The 23913-nt window shown below is 39.0% G+C and overlaps 1 protein-coding gene across 1 annotated transcript in view; it reads left to right on the forward strand.

Annotated features, from left to right (window-relative positions):
* The window catches only part of EXOC4 (exocyst complex component 4), a 735341-nt gene that overhangs the window by 23468 nt on the left and 687960 nt on the right, over nt 1–23913 (forward strand). Inside the window, exon 3 of the mRNA XM_035021134.1 lies at nt 8997–9191. Coding sequence (XP_034877025.1) covers nt 8997–9191 — 195 coding nt within the window. The remainder of the gene's footprint in view (nt 1–8996; nt 9192–23913) is intronic.

Below are 23913 nucleotides of genomic sequence, written 5' to 3' on the forward strand. Positions count from 1 at the left end.
TCCAGCACCTCTGTGTGGCCACGGGGCTGCACAGACCATTAGAAATGTGCTGGCTGTGCTGTTGATCGGGAACTCCCTGGACTGCACCTGCCCAGTGATAGCTATGCTCACAGCTTTCCCACGTGTCCTGTTGTCTGTCTTCTAGACCTTACCTTACAATTTTCTAAGCAGATACTTAAATTATTCTTCGAAAAATGCTGTTGACACATGAGTTTCAGCCTCTAAGAGGACCGTTTGAGAATCAGCAAGCTCTTAACCTTTTTTGAAGCAATTTGATGACCTCTTTACATTGTAAAATTAACTGAGCATTTTCAAAAGGAATACTATAATTCTTCGCCTTTACAATTGGTGAGTTCATCCTGTGGATTTATCTGTGAAACTAGGTAAAGCTAGAGATCAGTTCAGAGTCAACTGTAGTCCATTTTGACCCAGTATACTAAGCTCAGGAGGAGTCAGAAAATGAATGTCTACTGCTGCTGACCTGGCTTTGCCCCGGGTAATCACAGAAAGGGTGAAGGTTTGGTATTTCTCTTTTCTGATTAGTCCGCTTGGCTGAAAGGACTTTGTCCTGATGTCAAGGGAAGCCTGTAGTGGTTTCTGCCTTGGCTCCCTATCACTTGGAGTCGATAGCCTCTTTGCCCAGAGAGAGTTGGCTGGTATTGAAAAAGAGTCTCCTCTTGATGATTTCACATTTGTTTTAGCAGCCACAGTCTGTTCGCTGTCCTCATTTTTAATTACGCTAGAATTTTGAGAAAGAAACAAAAAACAGAAAAAGAAAACAAAAAGAAAACTTTGTGTTTATTACATCAGACAGTTGTCAAAGTCAGTCTCACCTAATTCTATTATGAATTAGCTCAATATTGGGAAGAGAAAGGGCTCATGCTCCTTTCAAAAAAGCCTCTAATAATTGATAAATGAGAGAAGAAAAATGTTGGAAAAATGAAAGTGAATTTGTTTCTATTGTATAAATTGACAATTTTGTACTGTGAAAGGCCATTTCTTATCACCAGGGAAACACTGATGTTTTCTTACTAGTCTTTCCCTGTCATTTTTGGTTTTTAATTGCACTTTGGATTATATACAAAATATAGGTGTGTATAGTTATGCATATTTTAAAATAGAAGTGGGGATGATTGAATCATCATGGGGCTATATTATTTCACATCCAGCAAGATAGTGAGAATGTGCAGATGTGAGTTGAAATCTTCTTTCTGCTCTCTGCCAAAAGAATGTAATGAGGATTCATTCAACAAATATCTGTGGAGTGCTAGCCGTGTGCCTGGTTCTGTTTTCATTGCTGGGGTTGTACCCACGGAAAACACCTATCCCTGTCCTCAGGAACTGACGTAAACAAAGTAGGTGATATTTAACCACACGGATTAAGTCTCTGTGTGAAGTGTCTGTTTTGTGCTGAGCATTGCTCGAGGTTCTGGGGTATGGAAGTGAATAAAACAAATTCCTGGCCTTGTGGAGTTTACATTCTGGTTTATATTCTAGTCAAGGGAAACCCACTATAAATTAGTACAGTGTGGTATAACAGATGGTAAGAAGTGCTCTGCTTTCCAAACCAAAAGCAAGGAAGGGAGAATTGCGAGTTGCTGCTTAAATGGATTGTTCAGGGAAGGCTTGACTGAGGTAACGTTTGAACCAACACTTGAAGAAAGTGAGGGAGAGTCAAGAGAAGCTCCTTAGGAAGAAGGAATGGCAGGGGCAGAAAGGTCCTGAAGCAAGAACATGACTAGAATTTGGGGGATGCAGCGAGGAGGCCAGTGGGTCACATGGGGTTTTGGTGACTGTAAGGACTTGTTTCATAACTCGAGTATGGTGGGAATCCATTGTAATAAACTTTTGAACACAAGAATGGCATGATACAACATTTTAAAAGGGCTAATCTAGCTGCTATACTGAGTAGATTTTAGTGGGGACCAAGGCAGATGAAGACGTTCATATTCATGCTTTTAGAGCTTGAGAACACAGAACTGTTGACATTTCCCATTATGATAATAGTTTCATATATGGATTTACATTGGTAGAATCTAAGTCCTTGAGGATAATGAGATGACAGATAAGAGTTAACTCTTTTCCCAGATAGGTCTATTGGGAATTTTTTTCTAGATTAAAAAAAAGACATGTAAATAAAAGTGTGTATGATTGATCAGGTCAAGTAATGTGGATAATCAGAATACTTAGGCTATCCTATTACTGTTGAATGCATATTGGTATCAGTCAGAATGCCATGTTACTGCACTAGAAAACCTCAGAATCCGTAGGTTCTGCCAGTCTCCTAATAATGACTGTTATAGCAGCACCACCAAAATAGATGGATATGAATGGGTACAAGCTGGGGACTTGGGTGGCACAGGTCATACTTGCTGGTCTTTGAATTGGAGTGTTTGCTCTGTGCTGTAGGGGGTGGATGAGAGGACATCAGATTTCTTTAAAGACACTAAGTATCTGTCTCATGTTTATCCCAGGAGCTGGTAGGCTGAAGGGAAAACATACTTGTCTCTGTTGTGAATGTGCACACTTTACATTTCACCCCAGTTTCAGCTGCCCCGTTGGTACTAGATCAAGCCTGTAACTCATTTTTCTTGGCTGTAATTAGAAATAACTATATGTGATTATTCAAATGAAGTTGTTAAGGGCTTAATCCTTGAGTAGTGCAACATTCATTACTTAACATTTAAAATAATTTTGTGGCTTTTATATGAAAATATACCTTGAGAGACAGAATAAGAACAAAGAATAACCTTAATACAAAAAAAAAAAATGTCACAGTAGAGCAATATGGATGTGGTAGGAAATTATTTACAGCCCATATGTAAGATGGAAAAATCCTGGCTGCTTCTATGAGAAAGGGAGAAAAGCCTAGAAAGGGACATGCTAAACAATGGGCAATAATGTAATAGCATAATTTAAAATCTAGGCAGTAGAGTGCATGAAGGCAGTCACAAGAACTATGAGGTAGTGTTTCCATTAAATTTAACTGTATCCACATTGGTGTACTATATGCAACTTAAAGGAGAAGTACTGCCCTTGGAAGGGGTTCAGTGGAGCCTCTCAGACAATTTAAGACCTTAGAATGACAGCTAAAAAAACAAAAACAAAAACAAAACAAAAACAAAACGAAGGGAACAAAAGCATGGGAATAAGTTTGAGGGTAATTTAAAAGTGATCGGTCGTTCTAAAGGGCTTTAAAACAGAACAGCGAGTAGTGTTTCTGCACATCATTCCTTCCAAGCACTTTGTATAAGACTTTGGAAAAAAATGGGTTTCGACACATGTCAGGAGAATACCCATGAACATGTTTGTATGTAGATTTATTTTTAACTACAGAAGAGAAAATAAATTTTGTACTTTTAGAATTAAGAATAATGTTGACTGTTATGTTAATTTCATTTATCATCCCTTGCTTATGGGGAACTTTGTAGACTATTTCTAGTCTGTAGTTTCAGTGGGGTGCTTGCCTATCTGTTGTGCTTTATTACAGATACTATGCACACCCAAAGGCATTCCCTCTCCCCATTATCCTTGAACAAAATCAGAAAAGCTTTGAATTTGATGACGTGAAGCCTGTCTCCATCAGCCTCTCTTACATATATCTGTTCCTCTTTTCACAAATGCGACCACGTTGTTACACGGAGGCCCTGGGTAGTTTTCCTCTCTTTATCGTCCCCAAGGCAGGGTTGCGGATAGCTCTGTTTCTGTGCTTTCTGTATCATCTCGCATACCCACTCACAATAACCTCTTGGGGCCTGTTAACCTTATTTTCTCTTTTTCTAATAGGCTCTAATTAGACTGGCTGGAGGTGCTTGTATATTGAAACTGAAATCCTTGCTGTGGCTACATGGGTGGTTAGGAGCAACTGTGAAGTTACTAGAAGTCTAAGGAAGCAAAGGAAACGTGTTTGAAGAAGGATTTCTGTACTTGGGTTTTGATGTCTTGATTTGAATAGCTTGACTCTATGGATTTATTTCAGGAACAAACAGTAACATAAGTTTTCAATTTTAATGATCCTGATAAATTCAGTAGAATGGAATTAAAATGCTGTCACCACATCGAGAAATAAAAGTTTAGATGTAACTTGGTACTGTTCTCACATTTTAGATGTTCTTATTCACTGATGGCTGCAGTGCAGTTTCTCTTCCCTGTATAAAAAGCATTTATTGAGCTATAATTTACCTGCAATAGAAGCAGTATTTTTGAGTATAGTTCAGTGAGTTTTGGCAAATGTACATATCCTTGAACGTATTCCCATCTACCCCAGAGAGTTCCCCCCTGCTTCCTTGGAGTCAAAATTCTATGTTCCCCTCCCTCCCGCCTACCCCCCTCCACATCCTGCTCCAAACAACTGCTGATTTGAATCCCATCACTATAGATTATTTTAAAAAAATTTTTCATGTTCTAGAACTTCAGTATGTACTTTTGTGTACCTGGCTTCATTTGTTCAGCAAAATGTTTCTGAGATTCTTAGTATTTCTTCTCTTTTACTGCTGAGTAGTATTCCTCCTGCTGCCCAAGTTTTAAAATAACATTTCTTCATAACTGTGACTTTCTAATCAAAAAGTTGAGGCCTCAGGGCAATCTAATATTAAAAGTTCTTGTAGCTTCTTGTGTCTGCGGCTTTGGCTAATAACTTAGTTTAGGGAATAATTTTGGTGATGTTCATTTTCCACACAGCCTGATGCCATCTCCCCCACCCTTAAACACAGGCAGAAATTCTACCTTCCTTTTCAGTTTTCCTCTCTGTTAGTAGGCAAAAAGGAGAAGTGAGCTGACTACACTGTATACATCCTAGTGTGAAATACCATAATGGTCTTTTTTCCGATCAGAAAGGAGTTTGCCAAGCTTTACTGACCCACAGTAAGTTTATCCCTCCCTCTCTTGATCAAGAGCCTAGTAGGGTGTTGCATGACATAAACTTTATTTTTAACAATTTCCATAGTAACCATTAAACAAAAGAAAAATCTGAGAATTGCAGAACCAAGGTGAGAAGAGTAGAATATCAGAAATCAAATTCTAACAGATTTTAACTAACGTTTAAGAGAGAATGGATTTAGTAGCTGGAGTTCCTAGCCCAGAGACCAAGAACTCCCAAGAGGATCTGGGAACAATAGCCTTGAGAAATACGTTTAAAAAGTCCGATAATGGTCATTAAGAGATACACAAGTTGTAGGGATGAAGAGTAGAGCATGGGGAATATAGTCAATAATATTGTAACAACTTTGTATGGTGACAGATGACTGCATTTAATCATGGTGAGCATTTTATAATGTATATGATTGTCCTATCACTGTGTTGTATACCTGAAACCAATACTATATGTCAACTATACTTCAATTAAAAATTTAAATAAAGTCAAAACCATAAGTGGTGACAAAAACCAGTACTTCCCTACCTCATCCTTCCCCAATCCCAACTGCAAAACTTCAGAGGCACTGACTTTTACTCTTTGTAAAATGCTTATACTATTCTTGATCTTTCTATTTTAGACATGGTGTAGGAGCTTCCAGCTATGGAAGATGAGGATTTAGGTCTCCCTCCCACTCTTTTCCCCTACCCCACTTCATCTTCTTCCCTCAACCTCTGTCTCTCTGGTTGTATCCTAGTTTTTGGTTAAATAGATAGTGCTTATTTTATTAAGACTATGTAAATATTTACCTCTAAGCCATCCGGTATACTATTGGTGCTTCTGCAATTTTGTTGTTGCTGTTTTCCTTGCAGTTACTGATTGAATGTTCCTGTTGCCTTTCTTCTGCATTGGTTTTCCCCTTTCCTGGATCCTGTGTTTCCTATCTTCTGTTTTTCTCTTGTGGTGATGGAGCGCGTTCTTTACTAGCTTGCTGAGATATGGTGCATATAAGGTTTATTTGTTTGTTTATTTTTGAGAGTTATATATCTGAAAATGTCTTTATTATACTTGTATTATACCTCATACTTGATTGATAGTTTTTCTGGGAAATAATTCTCTCTTAGGATTTTGAAGCTATATTATTCCTTTGTCTTGTAGCTTTTAGTGTTGCTGTTGAGAAAAGTCTGATGCATTCTGATTCACAGCTCTTTGTATGGATTTTGTCCCTCCCCCCACCCCCCTTGAAAGCTTTTAAGATTGTCTCTTATATCCCTGTGTTCTCACATGTCAGGATAACGTGCCCTGGCTTGGGTCTTTTCTCACTCCATTTTCTTGAACATTGGTGTGCCTTTTCAATCTAAAAACACATGTCTTCTGGGACATTTTCTTTTATTATTTTATTGGTATTTTTCTCTACTCCATTTGTCTCATTTTTCCTCCCCTGGAACTCCTCTATTTGGCAAATAGTGGACTTCTTGGGTCAATTCCCTCATTTTCTTTTATCTTTTCTCTCTTGTTTTTGTTTTATTCTCTGGAGATTTCCTCAAGGGTAGCTTCTAGCCTTTATATTGGATTTTTTTGTCTAACCTATTTTAATTTCCAAGAGTAGTTTTGATTCTGGTTTGTTTTTTGTTTTTTTTTTTATAGCATCCTATTCTTGTTTCATTGATGCAGTGCTTTCTTCTATTTTTCCTAAGGATATTAATTATAGTTTTAAAAAACTTTTGTTTCCTGCATAGTGTTTGTCCCATCCCCCCCCCCCCGCACTTTTTTCTTTTTGTTTTGATGCCTGACTTTGCATATTCCAGGCTTTCCTTGGCTGTCTGGTGATCCTTGGCTAACTATCTGAATGGAAGAGGGAGGCGGTACGAAGCTGATTGGGAACTCAGAGCGTGTTGTGGGCCTTGTCTAGTGATGAGTGGTCAGGGATCCAGCAGTTTCCTTGGTGAGACCTCAGATGTCACTAACTCTAGGTCTTTTGCCTGGTCACCTTTCCCAGGGAAAGCCCTACGTTTCCTGTGTTGGAGCTAAAAATCAAGCTGAGTATATTTAGAGGCAACCCTAGCTGGAGGCTGAGGGTCTGAAGGGGACTGAGGATTTTACTGTTCCATAGGCCCACTGTGATCTCATTCTTGTGTTTGCTGTCCAGTGCCTCACACTCTCCCCTCAGCCCGGATCCTTTCTGATCTTCAGTTCATAAACCTTCTATTTGGCCAATGTTTGGGGGGAGGGAATTTCCCATCTGTGTGGTTTGTTGAGGATCCAGGGCTCCAAATACACCTTATGGAAGGTGTGAGCCCTGTATTCCTGCCTTCAGTGTCCTTGGTGTCCCCTTGTCAGTGGTAGGAAACCCCACTTCATGCTGGGACTTTCAGATTGCTGTCCTCTGCTAAATTACCCATGTTCTGCTTTCTTGCTGACTTCAAAGGTTTTGTTACCATCTCTTACATGCCATTCCCTCCTCTCTGTTCTCTTTTCTAGGTGCTTTATGCTTAGCAGAATTTTTTTTTTTTTTTTTTAATCCCTTTGGGAGTGCAGGAAGGAATGGAGGTAATTAGGACCATCTTCAATAGATTTTCAAAGGGGTCTGTGACTCCCCCAAAAGCTAGTAGTCATTCCATTGTGCTTATCAAGAGAGATTACAAAGTCTCTTTAGTTAGGCTTCTTTTTACATTGGAGAGTTTCTTAAAAGTAGGATTAGGTATTGCCCTAAAGTTATAGCAATAGAGTAGATGCTTTCTCAAGAAATGTTCTGATCTTAGCATTAAATCTTTGTATTTTCCATGTGTGTTGGAAAACTGTTGAAATTTATTTTCATAATCACCAGAAGCATAATATTTGTGAGTATGTGCACCACCACACCAAATCTTGTAGAAGAAAGATATTCAATGGTCAAAAACATGGTAGACTTTCTAGGGTGATGGAAATGTCCTATATTTGATGGTTTGGATTATATAGATGTCTTGCATTTGCTAAAATTCATCAAATGGCATACCTGACATGTATTCATAAATTTTACCTAAAACAAAACACAAAATAACTACTCTCTTTCTCTTAAAAAAAAAAAAAAAGTTGGGGGTTGTGCCTGGGTGGCTCAGTCGGTTAAGCATCCTACTCTTGATTTTGGCTCACGTCGTGATCTCAGGGTAGTGAGATTGAGCCCTGGGCATAGAGCCTGATTAAGATTCTGGGCATGGAGTCTGCTTAAGATTCTTGCTCTCCCTGTCCCCTGCCACACACCACCCCCTTCTCTCTCTGTAAAAAAAATAAACCATAAAAAAACCAAAACAAAAAACCGTAATCAAATACTAAATTCTAATTTAAATAAAAATACATGTAAGGAATGTCAAGAGTATATGAGAGTAGCTCTGTGAATTGTGAAAGGTCGTGATTCTTTTTATTTCATGTCATAAAAATGGAAAAGTCTTAATTATGAATATGAAAATGTGTTCCTCAGGTACATTCTGACTACCCCTCCCTGCTCTTCCTCCTGTTTTGTCGAGCTATGCCGTACTGGTCACCAAACTGCAGATCTCTGAGAATGTTTGAAATTGTCTTATTTACTATCTAAAAATCCTTGGTATGTCCCAGTTCCTCTTATTTTGAGATTATTTCTAGATGTGTCTACTCTTTTCTGGAAAGTGGGCTTATTTTCATGTCATTTGAGATGAATGTACAGTTCCTTGGCTCTAAACTTGAGCTGACTTATAGATGTAGGATGGTCCAAGTGACTTATCAGCTGAATAAGAAACATGCAGAGAAGAATGGGCAAGGAATAATAGCATGGCCTCTATCAGTCATTCTCTTTCAGATATTTTAACATCAGTGGGTAGATATTTTAACATATTTTCAGGGATCTCTATGTCCTAAGTCCCTTTTTCTAGATTCACTCAAAGGTAGCTTAGGAGCAGTTTACTCATTTCACAGGAGAGCAAAATACACACGGAGGTGGAGACCCATCCCGGTGAGTCAGTGTCAGGACCAGGATTAGAATTTTGCAAGCCAACCAACCATGGGAATAAGTGGGAGGGGGAGTGAGGAACGGTTTACTTCTAGTGACACTAACGAAGACAACTTAACTAGATTACAGGTTTAGGATGGCAAGACTTTGGACTGATTTAAGATTGAATCTGTTTTATCGTAGGTAAAAGAGAATCTGCTTTCGTGCAAGATGCTGTTGCACTGCAAAAGGGATGAACTTCGGAAATTGTGGATTGAAGGAATTGAACATAAGCATGTCCTGAACCTGCTGGACGAGATTGAGAATATCAAGCAAGTGCCTCAAAAGCTGGAACAGTGCATGGCGAGCAAGCACTATCTCAATGCCACGGACATGCTGGTGAGAGGTCATTTCCGCTCAGCCGGGGGAGCCCTTGCTCTTGTTCCCGGAATGCTGGCTTTCAGGGAGCACATTACAAACTGCCCTCTTGGGGTTCACAAGCCCTTGCAGGTGAAGCCTCACAGGCTCCCTTCCTAATTCCAGTGTTGGAAATGGTAGGCGATTATTTATGTATTGTCTGCCTTTGGAACAATGGCAGGTCGTATAATGGTAAAAAAAAAACAAACCCGGTACCTCAGTCATGTTGGCATGGTAATGAGAGGTGTTTGAGTTTCCGAGGAAGATGGCTAATGAGTCCCATTTTATTTTATTTATTTATTTACTGATTTTTTTTTTTTTTAAAGGAGGCTCCATGCCCAGTGTGGGGCTTGAACTCACAACCCTGAGATCAAGAGCTGTGTGCTTTACTGACTGAGCCAGCCAGGCTCCCCTAATGAATCCCATTTTAAAGAATGAAGTCTGCATGAGAGACAACTTTAGGAGATTGATGGACTTGATGTTCTTCAAGTTCTTTGAAAGGATTGTTATGTGAGGGCTTAGGTTTTTTTTCCTTTAAATTGATGAGAAAGAAAATAATTCTGGAGCAATAATTCTGGAAGGGACTTTGTTAAGCAAGAGTACTCTGCAGCCTGGCCTTTAGCCTCTGAGGCCATTCTGTTACTTTTATTTTTATTTATTTATTTATTTATTTATTTATTTATTTATTTATTTATTTATTTATTTATTATTATGTTACTCACCATACATTACATCATTAGTTTTTGATGATACTTTTATTTTTTTAAAGTAAGCTCTACACCCAGTGTGGGGCTTGAATTCAAAACCCTGAGATCAAGAGTCACGTGCTCTACTGACTGAGCCAGCGGGCTGCCCCCATTCTGTTACTTTTTGAATTAGAAACAGATATTCAGAGAATGTTGCAACTGTTGGTGCATGTGGCTGAGTGTCAAGAAGATGAATAAAAAATAATATATATCTTGTTACTTATTAAGACTAATTTCTCAGGGCCTGTGGCTCTTAGAGAGCTGCTCTATCTACCTCCCCTTTCCACACAAGCACCCCCACTACCATCTGATTCAGAATTGTTTGGGGACTATAGAAGCCCTCTAGCAGATGACTTCATTTGGACTCTTTTCCACAATAGGTGAGCGTACCTTATCTTTGTTTCACCAAGTTAGATTGGCTGTTAACACTGGAAAAAATACTGAGGGGACTTGGTGGGAGAAGCAGGGTAAATCCTCCAAGTGGTTCCAGTTGAGATTTTCAAGAAGAATTTTGCCATAAGTCCTTCATAAGAAGCTTTTAAGGGAATTTGGTAACCAAGACGTGAGATATGCTATGATATTCTATCATATATTAAAACCTGGTTGTGTGATAGGAGTGAACAGTAAGCAATTCACGTAATCTGTCAGCTAAAAGGACAGGAGTATATGTGGAATGCCACCTATATGTTCCTTCTGCCTGTTGTCTTCAGTGTTCTCCTGTAGACTGTTTCTTCCACATGTGGGTGGGGTTTGGGGGTTTGGGAGAGAAGAAGGGGTGTAGGCTGTGGCCTGTAGCTTTCAAGCTTTGCAGAGGAAAATTTTTTAATTAAAAAATATGGGAGTAGGGTCTAGGTTGGGTCAGCTTGAGTACTATGATTGTCAGTTCCAATTAAAATTATGTGGTTGGGGGGAGTGGGGATCTGGGGAGTGGGGTGGGAAGGAAGAGCAGTTACCTCCAGAAAGAGGTGAGTGAGTTATGTTTTCCAGAAGTTCCTCCCCCCCCCCCCCTTTGTTGTTTATATATTCTGGATACTAATCTGTCGCCAGTTGTGTTTGAAATATCTTCTCCTAGTTGGTGGTATATCTTTTTACTTTGTTTATGAAGCCTTTTGTTACAAAGAAGTATTAAAATTTAATGCAATAAAATTTTTTTCCTTTATCCAGTTTTTTTTTTTTTAGAATAATCATTTTATTTTCAGTTTTTTTCAATTTTTGAAAGAGAGAGAGCATGAGTGGCAGAGGGAGGGGTAGAGGGAGAGGGAGAGAGAATCTTAAGCAGGCTTCACGCCCAGTGTGGAGCCCTGAGATGATGACCTGAGCGGAAATCAAGAGTTGGACGCTTAACTGACTGAGCCACCCAGGTGCTCCATATCCAATTTTTATTTCAAGAATTTTTTTTTCTGTCCCAGTGTCATATAGAGAATCTACTATGTCTTTTTAAATCTGTTTGGAATCTGTTTCCCTATATGGATGAACTAGGGATCTAATTTTATCTTCTGTATAAATAGCCACATGGCTCAGACCATTTGCTGAGTTTATTTCCTCCTGACTTCTAATGCCATCTTGGTCACATATCAAGTTTTCATGTATGCATGGGTCTGCCCCTGAGCTCTTTGTTTTGTTCAGTTGGTCTTGTTTATATCTGCACCGAAACCATGCTGTTTTAATTACTATTATCTTATGATATATCTTGATTTTAGCAGGTGGAAACGTTCCCTCACCTTGCTTTTCAGAATTATATGTGCTATTCTTGGCCAGTTACTCTTCCATATGAATTTTAGTATCAACTTGTCCACATTCCTCAAAAAGTGTCATGAGATTGATTCACTTTGTAAGAATTTCATCTTTGTACTATTGAGTCTTTTCAGTGAGTAGGTCTCATTTATTGATGTCTTCATTTATGTTCCATATAATAATGCTTAGTAATGTATTGCCTAGAGGTATTAAATATATTATTTCTTGCTTTTGCATTTTTTAGAACAGTGGTTTTTTATTAATGACAACTTCTAGTTATTTGTTGCTAATGTAGGGATGTGATAGATGTTGTTTAATTGATCGTATTTCCCTGAACCTAATCCCAATCCTGTCTGCCTGGAAAATGATGATTTATTTTTTAAGGCTTGGCTCAAATTTCGTTAGCTCTCTGAATGTCCCAGGTGATTAGCTGCTTTTCTCTTTTCACAAAAAAAATGAGGTATTGTTTTTATTGTGGTAAGAATAGTTAGCCTGAGTAGGTGCTTTTTCTGTTTGTTTCCATAAGCTGCATGTACTTCCTTGTAATACAATTGCTTTTGTTTATATGGTAGGTCATTGAGGGCAAGGGCTATATCTTATTTATTTTTGTCTGCCCTGTTCTTAGCATAGTGTGCCTCATCTAGTTAGGGTTCACAGATCATTAGCCAAATGGGTAACTATGGGAAAGACTTTAATATACTAAACAGATAGTAGGGTGTTCCCTCTCTAGGGGCTCTGGTCTGATTTTTCTCTGGTTTCAGTGTTTGTTTTAACGGCAAGTTTCTCTAGTTTCCAACCTTTCTTTTTCGCAATATTTAAGTGAACAACAAACAATAATTACAATAACAGCTAATATGTATTGAGTTTTCATTATGTTCTGTTACTACTTCAAGTCTGTTACACTTGTTAACACATTTAATTCTTGCAGTAACCCTATGAGAGAGAGGTTTCTGATATGACCCCTATTTTCCAGACGAGGTAGTTGCTTTGCATGATCTGAGGAGTTGGCTTATCCTAATATACAATGACGATTTCATGAAGGTAGGATTCAAGGTGTGCTTAAAAGGTTGGACATTTCCTTCAATTTGGCCCTTTGTATTTGAGTGAATAGTAAGGTCTATAATTGCTCTTTCATTGGACTTCCTATAAAAAAATTATCACATTTCCTTTCCCCATGGTTATGTGCTATTAGAAGTAAAATCTACTTAAGGCATCTCAAGGGTCCAAATGAAAAATCTGCTAAAAGACATCAGAGGAAAGTGAAGACAAAAACTCGAGTCTTCCAGGGGGCGCCTGGGTGGCTCAGTCGTTAAGCGTCTGCCTTTGGCTCAGGTCATGATCCCAGAGTCCTGGGATTGAGCCCCGCATGGGGCTCCCTGCTCCGCGGGAAGGCTGTTTCTCCCTCTCCCACTCCCCCTGCTTGTGTTCCCTTTCTCGCTGTGTCTCTCTCTCTCAAATAAATAAATAAAATCTTTAAAAAAACAACAAAACAAAACAAAACTCGAGTCTTCCGAAACTCTCCAATTTCCCTGGATTTGTTTATCAAAAGATTTTTCATTTCCATGGTAAGGCAGGTGCAGATGGCCAGTAATTTAATCCCTACTCAGGTTCATAAATCCAGGGTAAATAAATCAGTGGTGACCCATGGCTCTTGTCAGCTCCTGCAATTCCTGCTTCACCTTCACACTGCTCTGAAAGCTATAGACTTGGCTTCTAGATGGGATATTTATTTCTTCTTTTGATATGATAACCTGAGTATTGCATAAAATAATTAAATTGTCATGACAGGGAATGTCTGCAAATAGGCATGGCCTTTTGTTTCCTTCTTCAAGGTAAACAGCTGCTGTTAGCTTATGAAAAGCTAAAAGTGGTCCAACAAGAAGCCTGTATCCGTCGCATTGAAATCAGAGACTTGATTAATATTGTAGCCTGTAGCTTTGTGATATGTAGGGTTTAAATTAGACCTTTGCAGTCATTGTGCTGGGTTGATGCAAGCACATTAATGACATAATTTCTGGTTGCTGCATCACATTTCTGCAGTCTGTCTTTTGTATTCCACTCACATTAATTGAAGTAATTTTGCCAGTGAAGCGTGTTTCAAACCTCTGCATTTAAATTGAAATTTTAATTCCCTTATTGTCTTGAAAAGACGGCTGAAGATGCCTTGTTACAGGTTTCATTATCACTCAAAACACTCCAGCTGCTGGTTCTAATGTACAATGACTGATTAATTCTGGGAAGAATTATTAATATAAGAATAGCAGCTTCTTCCCAGTGGCATGAGCTAACCAGGAAGGGATTTGATGATAGTTAATATTTTTATGAACTTTTTTAAAGGAAAATTTATGGGGAAGTCTGCATCAGACTAAAACTGCACAGATGCGCTTTGAAAACCACTTACACAAGTTCCGATTTATCAACCCATAGAAGTCCATTCATAAATGTGTTCTATCAGTGGAAAGTAAGCCAGTGCGAGCGGTTTAGAAGCACGTTGGCTGACAGTCACAGGGCCTGTCGCTAAATTTTTTCATTCCTAAGTCTTCCTGAGATGGTCAAGATTTTGAATGTCTCTTACTCATTTATTTACATTTTTTAAAAAAAGTCATAGCTGTCTAGTATGTATAGTGAGGTAAGGATTATTATAATAATAACTAATATTTATGTAGTTGCCTTCTTCCCAGGGAATCCCAGAGATGCCTTGAGAGAATGGTGTGGTGGAAACAGATCTCACACTGTGAAAATGTGGCCACAACTGGCAGAGAGGGAGTAAGGCAGCTTCTTAGTTGCATAGTTTTCTAAGCTCCTATGATAAAAAGACATTTGTAGTATTTTCAGCTCACAAGATCCTTTGCATTTGTTGGATAACAATCAAGGTTGTGAATGTCAGCATGGGTCTTAGCGTGGGTCAGATGGACCTGTGCTTGAATCTGGCTTTGACTTTTACTAGCTGAATGACTTGGGGCTAATGATTCAATTTGACTTTGCTGAAAGTTGGAGTTGAGAATTACATGTACTCCCAAGTGTTGTTGAAGGGATTAAATGAGATACTAAGCTATTTATGTAAAGTCCGCACAGTATACACAGTAAATGCTTAGAAATGTTGTTTATAATGAATTGATTAACTGATACTCTAAGAAGGGCATGGTGATCGCTGCCGTGTTATAATTTCAAAAACTGGTCAGAGGTGGCCTTGCTTTGAGCTGATAGATTTGAAGTAGGGCTGGCTAGGTTAAGCATTATTGATTCCTTCTTCCCTCAAATGGACATCTATCTGAATGAAAGACTACCCCACACTTTATTTTTTTTTAAAGATTTTATTTATTTATTTGACAGAGACACAGCGAGAGAGGGAACACAAGCAGGGGGAGTGGGAGAGGGAGAAGCAGGCTTCCCGCGGAGCAGGGAGCCCAATGCAGGGCTCGATCCCAGGACCCTGGGATCATGACCCGAGCCAAAGGCAGACACTTAACCGACTGAGCCACCCAGGCAGCCTTACCCCACACTTTATACAAAAGAGTTCCTGCAGGAAGAGATAAGATTTTTCTCCAAAAACAAGTCTAGTCTGATCTAACACATGCACCGAAAGGTGATCAGGACCCCAAAGTTCTTTGCCATATATTTGGGATTTGACATGGACAAATTTCAGATTCTGTGCCCATCACCTTTTTGGCCTACTTTAAGTATATGTTCATAGGGTGCTTACCGTCTAATTATAAGCGATGCAATTCGTCAGTAAACTGCCTAGGATCAGTTTGTTGCAAAATCTACTCTTAGGTAACTAAATGTATTTTTCTGCTAGTATTGTAACTGGATATAAGCCAGTTCACTATTGGAGGGTGCTTATCAATAATGTTGATTTTAGTGTTATAAAGTAGTTGATGTTAAGCTATTCTTTCTGTCAGTGCTTAGGTGGCAGGACCAGTGGAACAGTGAGATTGTTCCTTTTGCTGCCATTAAAACTGTGTCATTAGCAAATAGATGAATTCTTTCCTCAGACTGTGGGCAGGGAAGGGGTGATCATGCATCCACTATCAAATGATTAATGTACAAGAAAGAAAAAGGGGGCCAAAGTTTACATCCTTTCATCTGGTCTGAGAGTTTCGAAGATCTCACAGGACTGTTTTTTCTCATTATGACTGTGGGAATGGTATTGAGGTGAAAGCGCTATAAATATCGAGAGCTGGAACATTCTAGTGAACTTATTGGACTTAACCTGAAAGTGGTAAGTGACTGCAAAAATGTTTCAATATTCCATATAGATTTCTCTACACATGTTAAAAAACATATCCGTGATCAATAACGAAATAGCCACCATTAAGCCCATCTGTTTCTGGTGTAGAATATTGATTTGAAAGACCAATGCCAATATTCTGTACTAATAACAGGGAAGAATTGGGCACCTGTTTTGATAGACTTGCAAAGAATGGGATGGTGCCATTGTTGATCACTTGTGTTGTTGGTATACATATCTGAATGTGGCCTTAACCTTGAAGGAGCTTACATGCTAATAAGGAGAGACAGATGAACAAGTAGTGTCTTGTATCAGGATGAGCATGACAAGAAATGGGGACCAGGAATATTGGGGACGGGGTGGGGTAGTATGGTTGGCTGTTTAAATAAGGTGGTCAGCTGTAGCTGCTTTGAACTGTACTTGAGACCCCTTCATTACCTCAACACCCAATCTTTTCAAAGAGGTTTAGGAAGAGCTGAAAACAAATTTATTAAACGAGAAACCTTGGTGTTTGTCTAAAATTAAATGAGTTGCCTTTGTGTGGCAGCTTCATTTTACTCCTGGAGAGTAAAAGTACAGGGCTTGTAAACTACTTTTGTTGGTGCTCAATGCCCTTTTTTTTTTAATATTTGTTTTTGAAGGCTAGGGTTTCTAAAAGCCACACTGATAGGCACCGGGTTATTGTATTAACTTTCCTTCCCTTTTAGTTTGCTGTTTTATCTGCTCTTCTTTGCCTGTTTTATTTTAAAGCACATAGAAATTCTGTTAGATTGCACTAAACCTCATAAGGTTCAGCAGTTTTCAGTTGGCTCGCTTGGCTGTAGGACAGTGATTCCCAAACTGTGCATTAGGGACTCCTTCAAGAATTCTAAAGCCCAGGTCACACCCTACACTGATGACATTGAAATCTGTGGTGGTGGACACTAGCTTCAGTAATTTGACATTATCCAGGGGATTCCAACGTACAGATAAATTTGGAGCTGTAGATTTAGGGTATAGCCTATCTGTGCTGTGCAACAGAGTAAAACTAATTGTCCTCGACTTCATTTAACACCAGCTCTAAGGAGTTAGAAACCACTTATTTGCATATGACAGACATCACAGGGTAGTCGATACTGTGATGGGCAGATGTTGTAGTTTGAAGTTGCTTTGTTGCCATCCTCTGTTGTGGATTCTGGATAGAGCTGACGAGTATTTGGCTCTTACTCTGAATTACAGCCTGATGATTTGGTCAATAGGAGCATTGTTAAATGGTTAAATCAGATGCTGTCCAGGTTTGGGCTGACTTGAACTCTTTGGGGCTCCCCACTGGTGCTCTAATTCCTGCATTCTTACTGTGGTTTCTTATCTGACATCGCTGGGATTTCATGGGTTGAAATTGGGGCACAAATTGACTTATTGACAAGTGGTGGCTGGGTACATTGTGGTATAGTGCAAACAAAATGGATTTAGAAGCTAGACGTTCTTAATTCCAACCCTGACTCAACATCTCACCAGTTCTGTGAGCTTAGACAAATCACTTTCTCTCCCTGTTTTGTCGTGTTCTCTTCTGTAGAGTCGATATACACATACCCTGTGTAGGTTATAGAATGGCTGTGAGAATAAAAATGAAGTTTTGTAAGGGTACAGTGCTTTGTAAAACGTAAGGCAATATACAAATTTTTTTTTAAAATATTTTTATTTATTTATTTGAGAGAGAGCATGAGAGAGAGAGAGCATGAAAGGAGGGAGGGTCAGAGGGAGAAGCAGACTCCCTGCCAAGCAGGGAGCTGGATGCGGGACTCGATCCCGGGCCTCCAGGATCATGACCTGAGCCGCTTAACCGACTGAGCCACCCAGGCGTCCCAGGCAATATACAAATTTAAAAAAGTGTAAGTAGCATCATTACTACCACACGGTGCCAGGTGAGAGAAAAAGCAGTCATCTGGGACTTGTTTATACTGAGCAGCCTTTCTCTCCTGGAGCTACCATCACTAATGCATACATGTTGTTTTAATCAGATTACCTGTGTGTGCACACACGTTTATACACTTTAGTCTGTAGGAGGAATAGACTCAGGCAAGAATAATACACAAGTCCTTTGCTGACCTCCTCCGTCATATGCCGGGTTTCAGCCTCACATATGGACTCGCTTGAACAGGTTTCTGATTGGTCAATCTGTGGCCACATGGGGACCCTATATATGTATAAATTGGTGCAGTTGATGACGCATGTTGTTGATGGGAGCGCTCTATGTCAACTTGACTATGATCTGAGAAGGCGGATTGGTAGCTTTTGCTTGGCTTGACGAGATAGGAGGAGCTTGTTGGAGTCTGGCTTCTCTTCGATTCATCCCAGTACCAATGACTTGTTCCTAGCCTGAAAATGCAAAAAGCCATATTCCTCTCACATTCCTTTGTAGGATTTTAATAGTTGATGTTAGTAAAGAGCTGTGTAAGTGCTGAGCACTTCTAATGGATTTGGGGATCTTGGAGGGTGGGCGAAATTGTCTTGATTTAAGTGTGAGCCTGCAGTGACTTTCAGAGACCTTTGCCAACTCTGTAACTGTTTCTTGCCCCAGAATAACAAATAAGATGACAGGAAGTGACTTTGGGACACTTGTCAAATGAGGATATCTTTCCTTAGTGGTCTCTTCTCTTGTATTTTGGAATAGAAACCTAGGATTTAATGCTGTCTTTATGGAGCACTGATGGGAATTGAGAATTGGAGGGACCATAAGATTAGGAACAGTGAAGGATTTTTGTGTGTGTGATCTTTTCCATAAGCAATTAAAATTCTTAACTGTCTCTTAAGGTGTTAGGTATAGTTTAATTTCATTAGGAAGTAATTGTGAACTGATCCGTTATAAGTCCATTTTGAACAAATAAGGCTCTTAATTTGGCATTATGTATTAGAAGCCCTAAATATGTGCAATATTTTGGACTTGGAATTCTACTTCTAGAGTGTTAAGGAAAGAGTTAAGAATTTTAATTATGTGATAATTATCCTTGTATACATTTTTTTTTATCACAGGAAGATATGTGAAGATAAAAGAATAGCAATTACTTAGTATGGGGAAATGGTTTAAGTCATTTGTGGAGTGTTCAGTTTATGGGTATGAACGCTAAAAATATGTTGGGTAATGGGCAGATGTTTCCAATATATGGGCAAACGGAAAACACATATTTAAAAATAATAATACTTTTTAAAACTTTGTGTGGAAAAACAGTTGGAAGGAATCAGGTTAAAATATATTTTACTTGATTAGTGAGAATGTGGACCATCTTTTTCCTTTGTGATTTTGTGGATTTCAAGTTTTTTTGATCACGTATTTTTACAATTTGGAAGAAAAACAAAGGTTAAGAAACATACATTTCTGGGCCTTTTTTTTTTTTTAAACCTGTGAGATTAGGGTGGGATCCCAGTCCTAACAGCCTTTTAAGGTCTCTTACAATAGAAAATACAGTATTTCATTTTTCAGATACTGTCCTTCTGTGAGGCTTGGACTGATGGAATATCTTATAAGACCTGCCACCCCTACTTTACAAGAGGATAAAAACAAAGATTTTTGCTTAAGTTATGGGAATTATTTGTGGTGGAATGTCCCGATGTTGAGGAAAAAACAAAAACCAAAAGAGGTGGAAGGCCCAAAGAAGACTTAATAGCTTAGTCAAATGGTACGCTTTTAGAACAAGCCCGTGTCTCACAGCAGTGGTGGGTTGAGCTCTGTGGTGAAACCTGCAGTCACATTGGATCTCTCATGGGTTTTGTTTTCCAAGATAGATTTGAAGATACTTTAAAGAAGAAATTCACAAGTGAAAGAAAGGGCTTTTCTTTGACAGCGCTGTATCTTGCAGGCCCCCCTCCGTTTATTCACTTATCAATAACTTCATCTCATTTGCTTTATCCTGTAAATTCCTATTAGCTCCCCGGCAGTCTATTGCATTAAGCCTTTTCTGCCTAATATTGCCTCATTTACATTGACACATGCTTGACCTCAGCCCTTCTCCTCTCTTTGCTAATGCACCAACAAGCACTGATACCTCTTTGGAGCATTATCATTTGGTTGTTAGCACAACTAATAACAGCCCTTCATTTGAACTGATGAAGGTTTATTAAATAAAAACATGTAATAACCCTGGCAGTAATGAAAGGGAATGGCAGTAGACAGCATCCTGTTTTTAATGGTGAGAGCATGCTGAGTCTGCATTATAGGTATTGGGTTTCCAGAGGGAGCAGGGGCACCTGAATGGGGCTGATCAATATTCTGTTAGCAAACTGACTTTAAGAATGGGCATTTTTGATTGCCTGATTTGATCACTGTGGATTGGCTGCAGGCTGAGGAGTTAGGGTGGAAAAAAGTGTTCTTGCTCCAGGCTCTTGGCCTTGCCCTGTGCTGCAGCTTTCTTGGGAAGTCTGTCCTAAGTTCCAAGCTGTCAATAGCCTGGAGGCCTGCAGTCAATGGCAAAACAGAACCATAGGGAGCCAAATCTCCAGGAAAGCTGGGATCAGGAATTCTGTGTTTCTTATAGATCCCCTAAGACTCCTCTAAACCTCCACTATAGTCCTGGGCCTTGAATGGATTCCCTCATTCTGCTTTGTATGCCCCACACTCTGCCTCCTAATGTCCCTCTCCTCCCATTTCCCCCAACCTTTTTGTATGAAGAGGAGTCTAAGCCATCCTCTGCATATGTCCCCTGTGGTGGCTGGTGTCCTGTTACAAACACAGGTCAAGTGGAGGTTGCTTTCAGTTTATATTTAAGAGGATTTTGTTCAACAAAATCCTTTGGGGTCACATGTTTGTGGTTTTATGTCATATGTGTGTGTGTAGTTTCCTAGCTTCTGTGATGCGACTGAATACATAGGGTTCTATTATAAAGGCCACAGTGCCCTACAACAGCACTGTGATGTCCTAGATGCATCAAAGCTTTTAGATCTCCTAAAACTAATAGAATAAACCCTATGAAACAGTCAATACTGGGTCATTTTTGACTTGTAAAAACAGTTTCCTATGGTTCAAATTCCAAACTAATATATGAAAGATACTGTGTTTTTGTTTTGGCGAGGGTTTAAAGCTGCGTTTAGTTATTGTTGGTTTTTTTGGTTTTTGGTTTTTTAAAAATTCCTGTCTGATAGCCAAATTTCTGCTTGGGCAATGGGGTGTAGCAAAATGGAAATGTTTGGTAAGTGATTGATCTGGGATTCTTGGTGATAAACATCTTCAGTGCTTGTGTAAAGGTGGGTGTGGCTCATTCTGCAATCAGAAGGAGACTTCGTGTGTCCGTCTAGGACTCCCTGAGCCTGAATGTGGAGACTTTTGGGTGGAGGCTGTCTTGTGGAGCCACCAGAGTGTCTTCTAGCAGTTCGGGGCCCGGGTGGCAGCTGCCTACTGGCCTGGGCACTAAGTCAATGTCAGATTCCAAGGCCCGCTTCTTTTGTTCATAGCCAAAGGTTTCTGGTATTCGTAGTTGAGACTGTTGCAAAAATTTACTTACTTACCTAAGTATAGGAAGGGAGAAGGTATCCATTCTCTGGAATAGCCTAATTTCATATCTTTTTACTGTTACTGCATCTGTAAGTTGAGCCAAGGCAACATTTTCAGAATGGTTATGTTGTCTCCCTAGAAAAACAGTTCCTTAAGGGAGACATACAGATCTATTGAAAAGTGATAAAACAGTTTGGAACCATGTAATTATTGGAGTCCTGAAGGAAATACTTATTTTGGACTCAACAGTGGCAACACATTTGCTTTCTTTAGGGGAACATGATTGCCAAAATAAGCATTTTCCTTAGGTAGCAGATGGTTTAGTTAGAAACGGTTACTAATGTAAGTTACCGTTGTGTCTCTCCCCTCCCCCAACTAAAATAATAATAATAATAATAAAAGATCAGTAGTTTCTTTTCTAGTATCTCTTCAATGAAACAGCTGTCGAGAATGGCCAACTTTGGTGTTCCTCCAAAACATTTCTGTTAGTTCATGTTAAAGCACAAAACTAGATCTTTTTACCTCTTCAACTTGAGTGAGATTAGCAGAAGACAAACACCTATGAAATAATAATTTCGTACTTTAAACTAGAATGAAATTGAAAAAATAGACATTTGGGAAAGAAAATTTAAGGGTCCTATAGTTCGTAATCACAAAGATGGCCTTTGTTGTAAACTTAGCTCTCAGCTCAAGGTAAACTTTTTTGCAATACCAGGTAATTCCTGATTATGTGCATTTTAACCATACCTTTCACATACTTAGTTATGGAAACATTTTTAGGGATTTCCGTTTTCTTCCAGTGGATAGGTTTCTAGTAGCAAAACATGCTGTCCTGTTCAGTATCATGTATTAAAACATTTTGTAAATGCTAGCTTATTTTCATAATCCTAAAGGACAGGTTTTTTAAGTCTAGAACGGAGTTATCTAAGCGGTTTCCAGCTGTGGTGAGTAGAATACTAATGTTTGATTAGGTGGTAATAGGAGTTGTATGAAAACATTCCCTGCTTGTAGTATCTCCCCCAACCCCATCATTTTATTTTTGAAAATATGTGTAAGAAAACTTCCAGATCATTTAATTGGCTCATTATGTATTAATCTACCTTTAAGAGATGGTGTGGCCTATCTGAGAATTCTGGGTCATACTAGAGATCATTCGGGGTATGAGTGTATGTTATTCCATCTGTGATAGAGGTATAGACAGCACTTACCAATGAACTGCTGTATTGCATGTTATCTATTTGATTTTTTATCTGGTATGTCTTGTTCTGTAGTAATATATATTTGATGTTACATGTCACACTTAAAGACCCAGTTTTAATAATTTCTTACAGCAACTCACCTGTGAGACCATTTTAGACCATTTTGTTGCTGTCTAATCCAACTGCATCTCTTGAATTCTTGTTAATGTTTCATCAGTGGTATTTAAAAAGTGCTCTGTAGACATTAAATTTAGAGAACAGTGAAATGATTCATAAAATGACCACATTAAAAAAACACAACTCTTTAGTTGTATTTTTACCAGTAGTTATGTATATCTAAATGTACGTGGATATTTAATGATTTTTTTTAAGACTTTAAGTAATCTCTATGCCGCATGTGGGGCTTGAACTTAGAAACCCGAGATCCAGTTGCATGCTCCACTGACTAAGCTGGCCAGGAGCCCCATTTGAAATGTTTTGATATGTGCAGTGCAGTGCAGTGGCATTAAGAGCATTTACATTGTGCAGCCATCACTACCTTCCATCTCCGAGCTTTTTCATCTTCCCAAACTGCGACTGTGTACCCGTTAAACAATAACTCCCCTTTTCCTCCCTCCCCACAGCTTCCAGAAACCACTATTCTACTTTCTGTCTCTATGAATTTGCCTACTCTAGGTACATGATATAAGTGGAATCATACAGTATTTGTCCTTTTGTGTCTGGCTTATTTCACTTAGCTGAATGTTTTCAAGTCCTACCCATGTTGTAGCGTGTTGCTACCACTTTAAAAAAAAATTTTTTTTTATTTAAATTCAATTTAGTTAACAAAATGTATTATTAGTTTCAGGGGTAGAATTTAGTGATTCATCAGTTGCATAAAACACCCAGTGCTCATCACATCAAGTGTCCTCCCCAGTGTCCATCACCCAGTTACCCCATCCCCCCACCCACTTCCCCTCCAGCGATCTTAGTTTGTTCCCTGTAGTGAGGAGTCTCTTCGGTTTGCCTCCCTGTTTTTATCTTACTTTATTTTTCCTTCCCTTCTCCTATCTTCATCTGTTTTGTTTCTTAAATTCCACATGTGAGTGAAATCATATGGTATTTGTCTTTCTCTGACTTATTTCACTTAGCATAATACTCTCTCGTTTCATCCACGTCGTTGCAAATGGCAACATTTCATTCTTTTGATGGCTGAGTAATATTCCATTGTATATATGCACCACATCTTTTTTATCCATTCATCTGTTGATGGACATCTGGGCTCTTTCCATTTTTTGGCAGTTGTGGACATTGCTGCTATAAACATTGGGGTGCACGTGCCCCTTTGAAT

Source organism: Mirounga leonina, unplaced genomic scaffold (assembly GCF_011800145.1).
Source record: "Mirounga leonina isolate KUSES-001 unplaced genomic scaffold, KU_Mleo_1.0 Mir_174, whole genome shotgun sequence".
Lineage (NCBI taxonomy): Eukaryota > Metazoa > Chordata > Mammalia > Carnivora > Phocidae > Mirounga > Mirounga leonina.